Source organism: Hylaeus anthracinus, unplaced genomic scaffold (assembly GCF_026225885.1).
Source record: "Hylaeus anthracinus isolate JK02 unplaced genomic scaffold, UHH_iyHylAnth1.0_haploid 11994, whole genome shotgun sequence".
NCBI classification, from domain to species: domain Eukaryota; kingdom Metazoa; phylum Arthropoda; class Insecta; order Hymenoptera; family Colletidae; genus Hylaeus; species Hylaeus anthracinus.
Window position 1 is genome coordinate 1,985,939 of NW_026534341.1, and position 12,563 is coordinate 1,998,501.

General features: G+C 43.0%; 1 protein-coding gene and 1 long non-coding RNA gene across 7 annotated transcripts in view; both read left to right on the plus strand.

The window, feature by feature from the left end:
- The window catches only part of LOC128888374 (lutropin-choriogonadotropic hormone receptor), a 29,349-nt gene that overhangs the window by 9,395 nt on the left and 7,391 nt on the right, over positions 1 to 12,563 (plus strand). For 2 of the 6 annotated variants that reach the window (XR_008460240.1, XM_054145165.1), the window contains exons 2-12: positions 7,980 to 8,051; positions 8,375 to 8,446; positions 8,631 to 8,699; positions 9,113 to 9,256; positions 9,500 to 9,640; positions 9,719 to 9,784; positions 10,093 to 10,236; positions 10,316 to 10,387; positions 11,043 to 11,335; positions 11,986 to 12,165; positions 12,260 to 12,454. Coding sequence is in view for 5 of the 6 variants with exons in the window: in XM_054145165.1 (XP_054001140.1) it covers positions 7,980 to 8,051; positions 8,375 to 8,446; positions 8,631 to 8,699; positions 9,113 to 9,256; positions 9,500 to 9,640; positions 9,719 to 9,784; positions 10,093 to 10,236; positions 10,316 to 10,387; positions 11,043 to 11,335; positions 11,986 to 12,165; positions 12,260 to 12,454 (1,448 nt within the window). In the remaining variant the exon portion in view is untranslated. The other 4 variants (XM_054145166.1, XM_054145167.1, XM_054145170.1 and 1 more) reach the window with 4 other exon arrangements.
- On the plus strand, positions 1,294 to 2,318 carry LOC128888397 (uncharacterized). The gene is made up of 2 exons (XR_008460245.1): positions 1,294 to 2,009; positions 2,049 to 2,318. It is a non-coding gene; the product is annotated as an uncharacterized LOC128888397 (long non-coding RNA).

The following is a 12,563-nucleotide window of genomic DNA, read 5'->3' on the forward strand; positions in this document are numbered from 1 at the left end:
AATGGTTAGTACATCTTCCAATTTCTCTTGATCATCGCGAATCGCCAAGAAATCAAGAGTAACATTCACGAATATTCCTCTGAAACTTTCCGATCAAAGAAACTGGTCGAAGGGTATCCCGTCGCTGGGAATACCAGCAACTATCGAACTATGGCGCGTACCAGCCGAGTTTCTTTTCGAGCGCAGCTCTCCCGCGTACGCGAGCGCAAACCCGGAGGAAAGTGATGTATCCGGTGCAGATGTGACACGAATATTTCCGTATTACCGTGTCTCGATTGGTCGAGACCCCGTCGCGCCCGAGAATTCCTTCGGCTACGTCACAGGACGCGAATTACGAACGCGGAATGCCGTATTCTTTATTTCTCCCCCTTTTCTTTTTCGACGGAATGCAAATTTTTCTCGCGTTCCGGAATCTCCGCCGGCCTTCGCTAACCCCGGGCTACATTCGTTTCGACCCATATTGCGTTTCGTCACACGGATGGAATCTAGCGCGGTATTTCGTCCCCTGAAATTGATTTCTGCGAGCTCGTTCGCGGTACATCGCTGAACGATCTAGAATATTTCTTATCCATGACGAACGTCGCAGACATTAAAGTCCTTATAGTAATCGTTAGACTGCGGATCTTTATGCAAAATAAAATATATATATATACAGGGTGTCCCAAAAGTATATATATACATGTCGAATTGAGTAACCTCCTCCTTTTTCGAAGTCGGTTAATCAAATCATGGCAAACGTGTTTACAAAAACTGAGCCTAAATAGGAATTCATTTTACTCTGCAAATATTACAACATGAACTTTACATTCAATCTTTTTTACATTCTTTGCATTTCGCATTTGCAGTCTGCATTTCGTAGGCTCTTGTGCATTCAAATTTCCTATAAACGCATGAATTTCTTTTATCTCACCTCGAGAACAAAGTCAAGCCGAATAGCGTGCCCTCCTCGAAATAAGCACCTCGCCGTTCCCGACCGGGTTGCTTATTCCGAGACGATACCGTAATCGTATCAGTCACCGTTCCAGCCATCGTAGTTGCAGCATTTACCTGTACCCGGCTAAGAAGTCGCATTACGACTCGACGTCAACGACTCTCGTCTCATTTCGCGACGAACCGCGACAGTATTGGGTCAAGAGTTTCTGAATAGTTCTTTTCAATGACAGAGGACGGTAGGACCGTGTCAATGGCACTCGACGTTTCCTCGCGATGAAACTCTGTACCATTCGATCCTCTCGCAATAACGAAGTGCATCTTGCAAACGCTCCACTCTTATATCCACTCTTGTATCCACTCTTGTATCCACTCTTATATCTACTCTTTATCAGATACGATAAAAGAAAAGACACGCGTATATTTTATAGATTCGTGCGAAGAAGATGACGATAATCGCTAATTATTTACCCTGCAACGGAAGTAGAATAGTAACGAAGAAATGTGAAAAAGATCACAAGTGGGCCTTACTCGGCGATTCTCGTTGGCCCCAGTGGCGCCATCTATGGCCCAAGAACTCCTTATTTGGTCCTCCTCGTATACGAATCCTCTATACCCGCTCTTGTAACAAAATTTTATTTTCTATTCGATTCCTACCAACGAAACAATTCGTCGATCCCATTTCTTCGTTTAAAGTTTCGCGCAAACGATCGTACCTGCTTCTCTCTATTCCTCAATTATAACAAATCTTTAAACAAATCGTAAAATCCGTTCTCGAAGCATTCCCACGGAAATATTGACCCAATTCGGCCGTCGTCGATCCGATCGCGCGCGTATGACGCGACGTCGGCGTCGTGACTAAAAAGAAGAAAGTAGAACAAAGTGACGGGTGTTTGTTTCATTCGCCGCGTCTGAATAGATAACAGAAAAATCCGTGGGGGCGACCGCTGTCATACGGGAGTTTTTATATCGCCGTCCAGAACTTTCCGATTGCGTCCGCGAAAAAACGAGTGGTCGTAAAGAGACGGATTTTCCGTGGATCCCGGCGAATTTTATAACGCTGGGAGGGGGGGAGGTGGGTGGAGGGGGGAGGGGAGGGGGGAGAAGAGGGAACGAAGATCCGTGTAAGCACGTTTCCCTCTTGAGTTCTTACCAACTCGTAATACACTACGCTTTTATGTCTCGACGTTTTATTTGTCTAAAAATGACGCGGCGCGATCGTCGTGTACGAGAGAGTATAAAATTCGAGCATAAATTTTTCATCGGTGTACCGGTGGTACGATGTTCACGGATCGACGTGGGTGGATCGAGTCTCGATAATGTTAATAAAACAGTTCTTTATTTGACATTCGGACGCTCGAACACTCGACAATAATAATAATAATGATAATGGTTTAAGAAAAAAAAAAAAAAAACAAAGAAAAAAAAACACTTACTAGGTCGATCGCAAACGGGCGCAACTTATCAGTTTCGAACGACTCTGAAACCAGTTGCACGCGACCGTGGATTTAGGCGAAACGAAGATAGTGGAGTAGGTGGAACAAAAAGCGGGGAAAAAAAACCGGTTTGCAACACTAATTTCAAATCGGTTGCTACTTCAATCTTTGTTCTTGGTCGATGCTCGAGGAATTGAAGGCGAGACATTCGACGCGATTCAACGAGAATCATTTTTAATTACCTTGAGAAATTCGCGAGGTCGTCTGCGACGGGATCCGCATAGTCACGGAAAATCTCGAAATAAAAATGATACGATAGCGACGAATGGAACGCCGAGTCTCCTATCGTTGCCCAACGATAACCGAAAATCGTTTACTTTTACGGGGGACGCGTAAGACGAATACTGCATTATTTCGCGGAACGAGGTAGCATAAAGGGGAGCCAGTAAACGGGGGAACGACGTCACGGGGGATGAAGCTATGATGAAAAGTGGCGAGACGACGAGTAGTATGACGACGAGTAATACGACGAGGAGGAGGCTCGCGCGACCCTAAAACGCAAATGCGTAGATGAGGCCAGGGATGCTCAACGGGGTGCATATTGGCACCTGCAGCGTGCATAATTAATCGTGTCTCGAGGATGCACGGACTGGCATTTTATCCGAGGTTTTACCTTAGCTGGAAAATATGACGGGGAATTTTTAATTAACGCGCGAGGTTAGACCTTTGAAATTGATCCGATTTTTAGGTAATTACGTTCAGTTTAGATGAGCAATTTAATTACGAAAGCTACGAAATGCACGCGGTATACGATAAACATAAACAAATATTAAAAGTAGAGTTCGTATTATAATACCTGCAATATAAAATACATTTATGTACAAGTTCAATTTCTGTAGGTATGTTTTGCCATGATTCTACTTTTAGGTAATTAGGTTCAATTTAGGTAGGCAATTTAATTACGAAAGCTACGAAGTGCACGCGGTATACGATAAACATAAACAAATATTAAAAGTGTAGAGTTCGTATTATAATACCTGCAATATAAAATACATTTATATACAAGTTCAATTTCTGTAAGACCTAACTAATGTTTGCCATGATTCTACTTTTAGGTAATTAGGTTCAATTTAGGTAGGCAATTTAATTACGAAAGCTACGAAATGCACGCGGTATACGATAACATAAACAAATATTAAAAGTGTAGAGTTCGTATTATAATACCTGCAATATAAAATACATTTATGTACAAGTTCAATTTTTGTAAGACCTAACTAATGTTCCGCAGTGATTCTATTTTGCATAGAGATCACCAGTGTACGAATTAAACAATAACACTCGAGAGAATCACCTGTGATTCGTCCGCAAAGAAGAATAGAACTCCAAAGAGCGAGAGGAAGAAAGTTGAGAGATACTGTGCTAGGGGAGAACTCGTCGAAACGACTGATCCTCGTCCGCGTTTAGTCTTTGCGACTCGTATTTGGATCCCTTGTCCACGAATCGATACACCGTCGGTAAACGTTATCGTTCACGATCATCCGCCAATCCGACAGGAACGATGAGATCGTTGGCGTGGAACGACGTAGCGACGCAGAAAGGTTGTTCGGAAGATCTATTTGCGAGGATGTTCGTCGAGGAGGGATCGAGAGGAATCGATCGAATCTCCGAGAGCGGTTAGCCTGAGGCGCTTTAGACTCGAGTCGTTATACTTGAACTTTACGAGGATCGTTATCGAGTATATTAGGAACCGAACGAATTAATTTAAACGTTTAGAGAAAGTTGCGCAAAAACGGGCCACAACTTTCATTTTGGTACCCACTGGTTATTCCATTCACTCGAAATGGATACGATGATTAGTTCGTTGCAACGTGAATTATATTCACGCGTTTTCAAACAATGGAATCGTTCCATGTGGTTCCTCTGTTCCCAGCAAATTTCTATACATTGATCGAGCCAGCGTACGCACGCGCAACGTTCCCTCTATAGTTATGGAAGAAAACGACACTTTCTAATACCGTCCCCCGCATCTTTACTCTGGAAACACCCTGTATTCGAATCAACATTTCGGACAAGAAGATTTCCCCCAGTTTCGAATATCCAACCCCTTCGATTCCAAGTATTTCGATTAATTTGCACTCACCCTGAATATTGCTACTTTATTTCTCAAAGCTCCATATTTAATATTTATAACGTTCATTGTTCGATACTTCGGGCCCTTCTCAAAAATTAACCAATCTCGGAAAAGGTCCGTTGGAGTTAGTTTATGGCTCGAAAGAGAAAGTCAGCAGACCTTGTTCCGAGACGATAGGGCACCGATAGTTTTCGTTTCGTTTTTCCACGTTTGACGTCGAAATACTCGGTTCGATCGTAGTCTTCTTGAGAGCAACGTCGCAGCTCCTAACAACTCCTAACTCTAAAAGGGTGTCTCATAAAAGTACCGAGCGACTGAGTAATAATTCTTTTCGAACCCCGATAACCAATATTCATCGATCGAACGTTCCCGGCGATCGACGAATCGTTTGGAAGCGCGGACGATGAACGGGGCGAAAAACTCTTACCGAATCGAAACAAACGGGTAGTAAATCGTGCCGAGTGTCGCGGACAGTGGCAAAACCCGCGGCTTTCGCGTGATTCATAGGGACAGCCAGCGAAAAGCTCGAGGGAGATAAATCGTTCCCGGCGATTTCCATAACACCGTGATCGCCCCCGCACGCAAACCGGTCAGCTGGTTTAAAATTAACCTCGACTTGGTTATATTTACAGTGTTTTCGCGTCTCTTCACCGAGCCATTAGAGATACACCTGCTGGCCCTGTCTGGGGACAGCGGGGGAGGATCCACTGGCAACAATGAGACTACTTTTTTTAATTAAATAAACCAGTAGATCGATCAATACCCCTACACGTTGTATTTTCGAATTTGTATTATTAAAATCTTCAAATTATACGTTCAACGTTTGCTCCGTTGATACTGTGATCGATGAAACTACTTTCTTGTAATTAAATAAAGGTAGATCGATCAATACCCCTACACGTTGTATTTTCGAATTTGTATTATTAAAATCTTCAAATTATACGTTCAACGTTTGCTCCGTTGATACTGTAATCGATGAAACTACTTTTTTTAATTAAATAAAGGTAGATCGATCAATACCCTTACACGTTGTATTTTCGAATTTGTATTATTAAAATCTTCAAATTATACGTTCAACGTTTGCTCCGTTGATACCGTAATCGATGAAAATTGTAATAAATTTATTTTATAGTGATTCTACCGAAAAAAACAGAATGTTTTTCTTGAATCGACGAGAGAGCCGTTTGAAATTCGATTCTCTGAAGATCTGGGCAGGATCGAATCAAGACGGTATCCATGAATCCCGTTTAACGAGACAAGCAGGATGACAGTGATTCGAAATGGTACAGCCCCTTTGATCAAGAATATATTTCGGCAATTAACGAAACCTATTTCCGTGACTGTTCTAGCGTTCCTAGAAGGGTAGCGGTATATTTCACTTTTATAGCGAAATGGCGAAAATAAGAACGCTATACGATCCCACCTGATAAAACAAACCCGGAACGAGACAAAAACAGACCGATACGTTTCTCTCGACGGTGCTTCCTTAATTAAAGCGCTGTATTACTCCGGGGCAATCTTGAGTAACGTTTCTTTTTTTTACAAAAATAAGCAAATAACCTTGCTTAGAAAGAAATAGGAAAATATCTTATTATTTTATATTATACTTTACGTTACTTTGCTTGCTCGCCGTGCACCGATCTACTTTATCAACAGATTAGAACGAAACGGTCTTCGGGAAGTTCCATCGATCACACTTTTCCGAAAAACTCTAACGATAACGCTCCCACGATATAAATTCTACCTCTTGTTCATCGAATAACGGATCAACAGTCGTTCGTCTTGCATTCGTTTCTCGAAATTTCGATCTAGATAAGAATCTCGTCGTTCCGCGGATCTAGGTTAGACGACGTATAAAGAATTAAGTACAATACCGACGTTTTATTGAATCTTTATGGTAATCAATGCTGGAAACTTCCGAATGGCTCTCGCGTTGTATCGGGGAGCCACTTTATTCGACGAATTATATCCTGGTAGCGCCAATATCGGCTTCCGATATTTATTGCTGCTAGATGCACAGTGTGCCATTTTACGGATTCAGCTTACATTTGTTTCAGAACAAAAACAACCCGTCGAGTTGCTACCTTAATTAACGAAATTGATGCTTGCAAATTAGTAGCAAACGAAATTCATTTCTGGTTAGGTCTGCTTTAGGCTCGTTAATTTTTAATTAGATCTGCTTCAGGTCGTGCAATTTTCAGTTAGGTCTCCTTTGAGTCCACCAATTTTTTTTAACCGACTTCGAAAAGGTGGAGGTTACTCAATTCGACATGTATATATATATATATATTTTTTTTTAGTTAGATCTGCTTTAGATCCACCAATTTTCAGGTAGGTCTCCTTTAGGTCCACCAATTTTCAGTTTGGTCTCCTTTAGGTCCACCGATTTTCAGTTAGGTCTCCTTTAGGTCCACCAATTTTTAGTTAGGTCTCCTTTAGGTCCACCAATTTTCAGTTAAATCTCCTTTAGATCCACCAATTTTCAGTTAGGTATGCTTTAGATCCACCAAATTTTTAGTTAGGTCTCCTTTAGGTCCACCAATTTTTAGTTAGATCTGCTTTAGATCCACCAATTTTCAGTTAGGTATGCTTTAGATCCACCAAATTTTCAGTTAGGTCTCCTTTAGGTCCACCAATTTTTAGTTAGGTCTCCTTTAGGTCCACCAATTTTCAGTTAAATCTCCTTTAAATCCACCAATTTTCAGTTAGGTATGCTTTAGATCCACCAAATTTTTAGTTAGGTCTCCTTTAGGTCCACCAATTTTCAGTTAGGTCTCCTTTAGGCCCACCAATTTTCAGTTAAATCTCCTTTAGATCCACCAATTTTCAGTTAAATCTCCTTCAGATCCACCAATTTTCAGTTAGGTATGCTTTAGATCCACCAAATTTTTAGTTAAATCTCCTTTATATCCACCAATTTTCAGTTAGGTATGCTTTAGATCCACCAAATTTTTAGTTAGGTCTGCTTTAGGTCCACCAATGTTCAGTTAAATCTCCTTTAGATCCACCAATTTTCAGTTAGATCTGCTTCAGGCCCACCAATTTTTAGTTAGGTCCGTGTTAGGCCTGCACAATTTTCACGCAATCGGTACAGCAAAGCCAATTCGCTGAAACAGGCGCAACGGTACGAGATATCGGTTCGTTAGGAATCTCATCGTGGAAACGTGGCGTTCGTAATCTGAACGATCGCTGTTTTAATGGCTCCGTTCGAGGTCGAGCGTGTCCTAGAAAACGTTGCGTGAGCAAACGTGCGAACCGGCTTACCTGGGAAAGCAATCATCGCGTCTAGACACGCCGAAATGTTCACTTTCGTATCGGTTCACCCGGTGACCGCGACATTTTCACCTCCTCTTCGCTATCTCGCGTGCAGACGGCCGCTTCCGGTTTCGCGTACGAACCCTGACCCCTCTAGCATCGCGAACGTAACCGTTCGGTTTGAATAACGTCGTATACACGGACTACTTTGCTTTGGGCTGTTGCAGAGACCTAACGAGCAACAACATAACAGACATTCCAGTCCGTGCCTTCCATCGAATTTCCAGTCTTGAAGTGTTGTAAGTACGCGAATATATGTACAACCTTTTGTTAACCCTTTGCACTCGAGGTCTTCCTTTCTGGTATCTACCAGCAACCGTTTCTTAACATTGCCATGAATTCTAAGCTATCGAGATTCGAGAATAAGGTCGCCTTTACCTCGCCGATAATTATTTTATCGACACTTCGTGCACTTCGAAGAAATGAAACCTAAAGAAACGTTAGGCACTGTATATTTACTGCGTGAAACCTAACGGCGACCGAGAGTCGTCTTTCGACTGCAAAGGGTTAACCGAGCGTTTTTTCTTCCTACAGAAACCCTCTGATCTTCCCTCTGTTCCAGATTACTCCGACGAAATCGTTTGCACACGATCGCCGACGATGCATTCACAAACTTAACGAGCCTTCGAGTATTGTGAGTGTTTTCGCACAAAATCGCACAGTTCCTTAAAAAAAAAAAAAAAACAAAAATTAGATCGTTGCTTGAGAGCGAACGGAGGCCAGATCCGTTACAAAAAATAAAAAAAAAAAAAAAGATTGAAAGGGATCACGAGAAGTGTCCGCGATTGTTAAATGTTGTAATTCTGTCTGCTTTGTAGGGAGCTCGATGACAATTATTTAACAAAAATTCCGACCGCGATCGTAAACCTCTCTGGCCTTGAAGACCTGTAAGTGTGCATCGATTAAGTAAAATGTAATTTGACAACTTTTTTTTACATTCTACGAAACCACTCTTCCTATGTCGAGTCGCGTCCAATCGTCGTCGTCGACCGGATCAATTTTTCGAAATTCTTACGCTTAAAACATCGCCAACTGCTACTTAAAAAAAAAAAAAAAAAAAAGAACCAGAAACCATTGAGAAATCTAGATCTTGCGTGGCGACGGTTAAAATTCTAAACTCGTCGAAATTGCGGTACTATAAACCTTTGCGATCCAGATTTTCTAATTTTAGGGTCGCAAGGGGTTAACGGTCCATCGATGTCGTTCGACGGAATGTCTCTTTCCATGTTTTGTTCGTTTTCACCGAAAGCTTGGGACATCGAGACAATCGTATTCGTTTATGTTCCGTCCGATTCCGCAGGTCCCTCTCCAACAACCGCATCGAGACCCTGGAGGAGCGCGCCTTCCAAAGCGCTGGCAATCTGCTGTCCCTCGACCTGCGCGGGAATCCCATCAAGGAAATACACGGGAACACCTTTCGAAACCTACGGAAGCTCCGCAAGCTGTACGTTCGCACCCAAACTTCTTGAAAGTTAAAATATCCTCTTGACTCCGTTTCGTTTTAACACGTTTTAAATTGATTTTATTCTGCAAATAACACGAACTTTACTTTCAATCTTTTCTATGTTCTTGCATATTGTTTGCATTTTGTAGGTTCTTGCACATTTAAATTTCCTATAAATGCACAAAGATCCGCAGTCTAGTGACGAACCAAAATGTTAGACGAATAAATCAATGAACGTTGCAGGATCCTCTCGAACTTGAAGGAGTTACGAACGTTTCCAAACCTGAACGGAACACGATCGTTGGAGATACTGAGGTTGGACCGTGCCCAGGTGACCAACGTACCGGCCGATCTTTGCGAGCAGTGTCCAAAATTGAAAAGTCTGTGAGTAAATCCTTCGATTCGTGGATTCCTCTACTTCGAATCGCTCTACGTCAAATAAAATTCCTCTCGAAATTCCAGGGACATGAAGTCGAACTACCTCACGGACCTACCCGACCTTCGAAACTGTAGTGATCTGCGCGTCTTGTAAGTATCAGGTCGTCCGAAAAGTTTTTCTCGTGAGTTACACACAATTATTTTCTGTGGAAGTGTTTCTATAAATAGACGATCTAATTTCTTAGACATTGATGCTGTAACAGTAATGAAGCGAAACGAATCGTGCACGATTCAGTAATGTAACATAAACCATAAAATATTGTGTATATATTAATTATTAATAAAACGAAAGAAACTTTTGGGACAACCTAATATATGATATCTGTCACGGTGGTATTCACTAATGCGTTACCCACCCCTGATGAGCGTATCAAACTTACCAAGTATATCTCCTTCAGAGATTTGGCCAGTAATCAGATCTCCTCGTTGCTGGACGAGCCGTTCCAAGGACTACGTATGCTGCACGACCTCCTCATCTCCAACAACAAGCTGCGAGTCATCTCCGGCGACGCGTTCGTCGGCTTGCCGAGGCTGCAGGTGCTGTAAGTGTCGTCGCTTGTAATTGATAGCGCGAAAATGGCTCAACGCTATCGTCTTGAAAAAGATGGTTCGTTGTTTCAGAGACCTGGAGAGCAACTACATAGAGTACATACATCCCGACGCGTTCAAGGAGACCAAGCATCTGGAGGACCTGTGAGTATCAGGACCCGTTCGCCTTCGAGTCAGAGAAAGTTGCCGAACAGATTGATGAACGCGAGATTTTTATTACTCCGTTGCTCGAAAGTGTATCATTGGTAGAACAACGTAGGCTGCAAGTAGAAAGTAAAAAAGGTCTATTGTAGAAGTCTAAACGAAAAATAAGGCACGGGGATTCGAAGCCACGATCCTCGGATCCACGGTCGACCGCTTTACCTACATGACCGATCCCGTACCCTACGGTTCGTGTTCTTATTGGACTCCTTATTGTTGGGTACGGGAGGCGCGGATACTACACTATTGTCCGCGAGGTCGTACTTTCTCGTGCGCGAATAGTGGAAGATTTAGGTAGGTCTCGGAAGATGCATCGAGAATACGTGGGAACGTAATTAATCGGGGATTTAATTGGAAACGCTCTGTACTAACCCTTTGCAGTCGAGAGGTGACTCTCCGTCACCATTAGGTTTCACGCAGCAAGTCCCTACTGTTTCTTTATGTTTAATTTCTTTAGAGCTCGTAGTGTAAATAAAGTGATTGTTGGCGAGATAAAGGTGGATCTTATTCTCTAAACTAGATAGCTTAGAATTCATGGCAATGGAATGCTAAGAAACATCTCGAGTGCAAAGGGTTCATAAGCCTCCTCTGCTTGCAGAAATCTCGGGAACAACGTGTTCCCTGCCCTGCCAACCTTGGGACTCTCGGGGTTGCTGCACCTCAAGACCTTCAACAACCCAGCGCTCAGAGAGTTTCCCTCGCCCGATAGATTTCCGCGCGTCCAAACGATGGTGCTCTCGTACGCCTATCACTGTTGCTCGTTTCTCTCCATGGAGGTGGAGGACCCGGTGACCAAGTCCTCCGTCCAAGAGTCGATCTTGTTCCCCACTGACAACGAGTTCGACATGAGTCTGTGGAACTCGAGCTTTTCCGATATATGGCCGCAGCACAGTAAGTAGAGCAACCAGCAGGTCCTCCTGTTGAGACTCGTGAAGCTTTCGCGTCTCGTGGTTGATACTCTTCGAGTGGTGCAGCACCACCAATGTACGTGGCATTACCAATGGTCGTTAAGTATCAGCCAGAGATTCCTCCGTTTTGAATCGTCGTCACTAACCATCGTCACCTAACACTCTTCATACACGGTTCAAACAGCTTTCACGAAAATAATTCTTCAGTAATGTATTTCATTCTGCTTTATTTCCGTAAGAGGAAGACACTTAAGTACCGTCTAGACGCAAGATCGTTTATGTTATTCGTGCGCGAGAATCAGCTGTACAGGTCTACAGGAGTACAGGAACCCTTCTTTATTCTCGGATCTTTTAGTCGCTACACATCAGCGGCGAATCCAAAAGACTCTCGAAAAGACCAAAGCTTAACGTCTGATGAATGAAAACGTCACTCGAACCTGAAATGATCGTTTTAGAAAATATTCCGTAAAAGTTGAAAGAATCTTTCCGATTCGCCGGTATCAGTGATTCGAGTCGCGGCTCACACTCTCGCATTAGACCACCCGAGCGACCGTTCGATCATCGAAAAAAAAAAAAAAAAAAAAGAACGACAGAATGAAACTTTGCAGGACTGAAGTGATGACGTTTGTTTAGATAACATGACCGACAAATTCGGCTCGCAAATAAATGAACTTTGGGCTAACTTTGGTTCAGATTTTACGTACCCTGGTAACCTGCCCTCATATGTTGAGGATTATTTTGAAGAGCAGAACAGCCGAGCTACGCTGCCAGCTCAGACACTGCCTTCTCACGTTCAGTGCCTACCTCAACCTGGTACGTTTCCCATTCCCCTACTTCTCTTTCTCGAGATTCCAGAGCATCGTTGTTCGACGAAAGGTGCTTCAAGGTTCTTTTCTGCCGCCTTTAGGTCCCTTTCTGCCGTGCCAAGACCTATTCGACTGGTGGACGCTCCGATGCGGCGTATGGGTGGTCTTTCTGCTCGCGATGCTTGGAAATGGAACGGTGGTGTTCGTATTAATATTCTCCAGGAGCAAAATGGACGTCCCGCGATTTCTGGTTTGCAACTTGGCCGCCGCGGACTTTTTCATGGGTATTTATTTAGGTCAGTGGACAGAAATATCTTGCTAGTCATCATTAAGAGAGACGCCTTGCACGAATTCGTGGATGCTCGGCTGTAATAGCGAAGAGAAAGGATACTCGAGTCTCGGAGA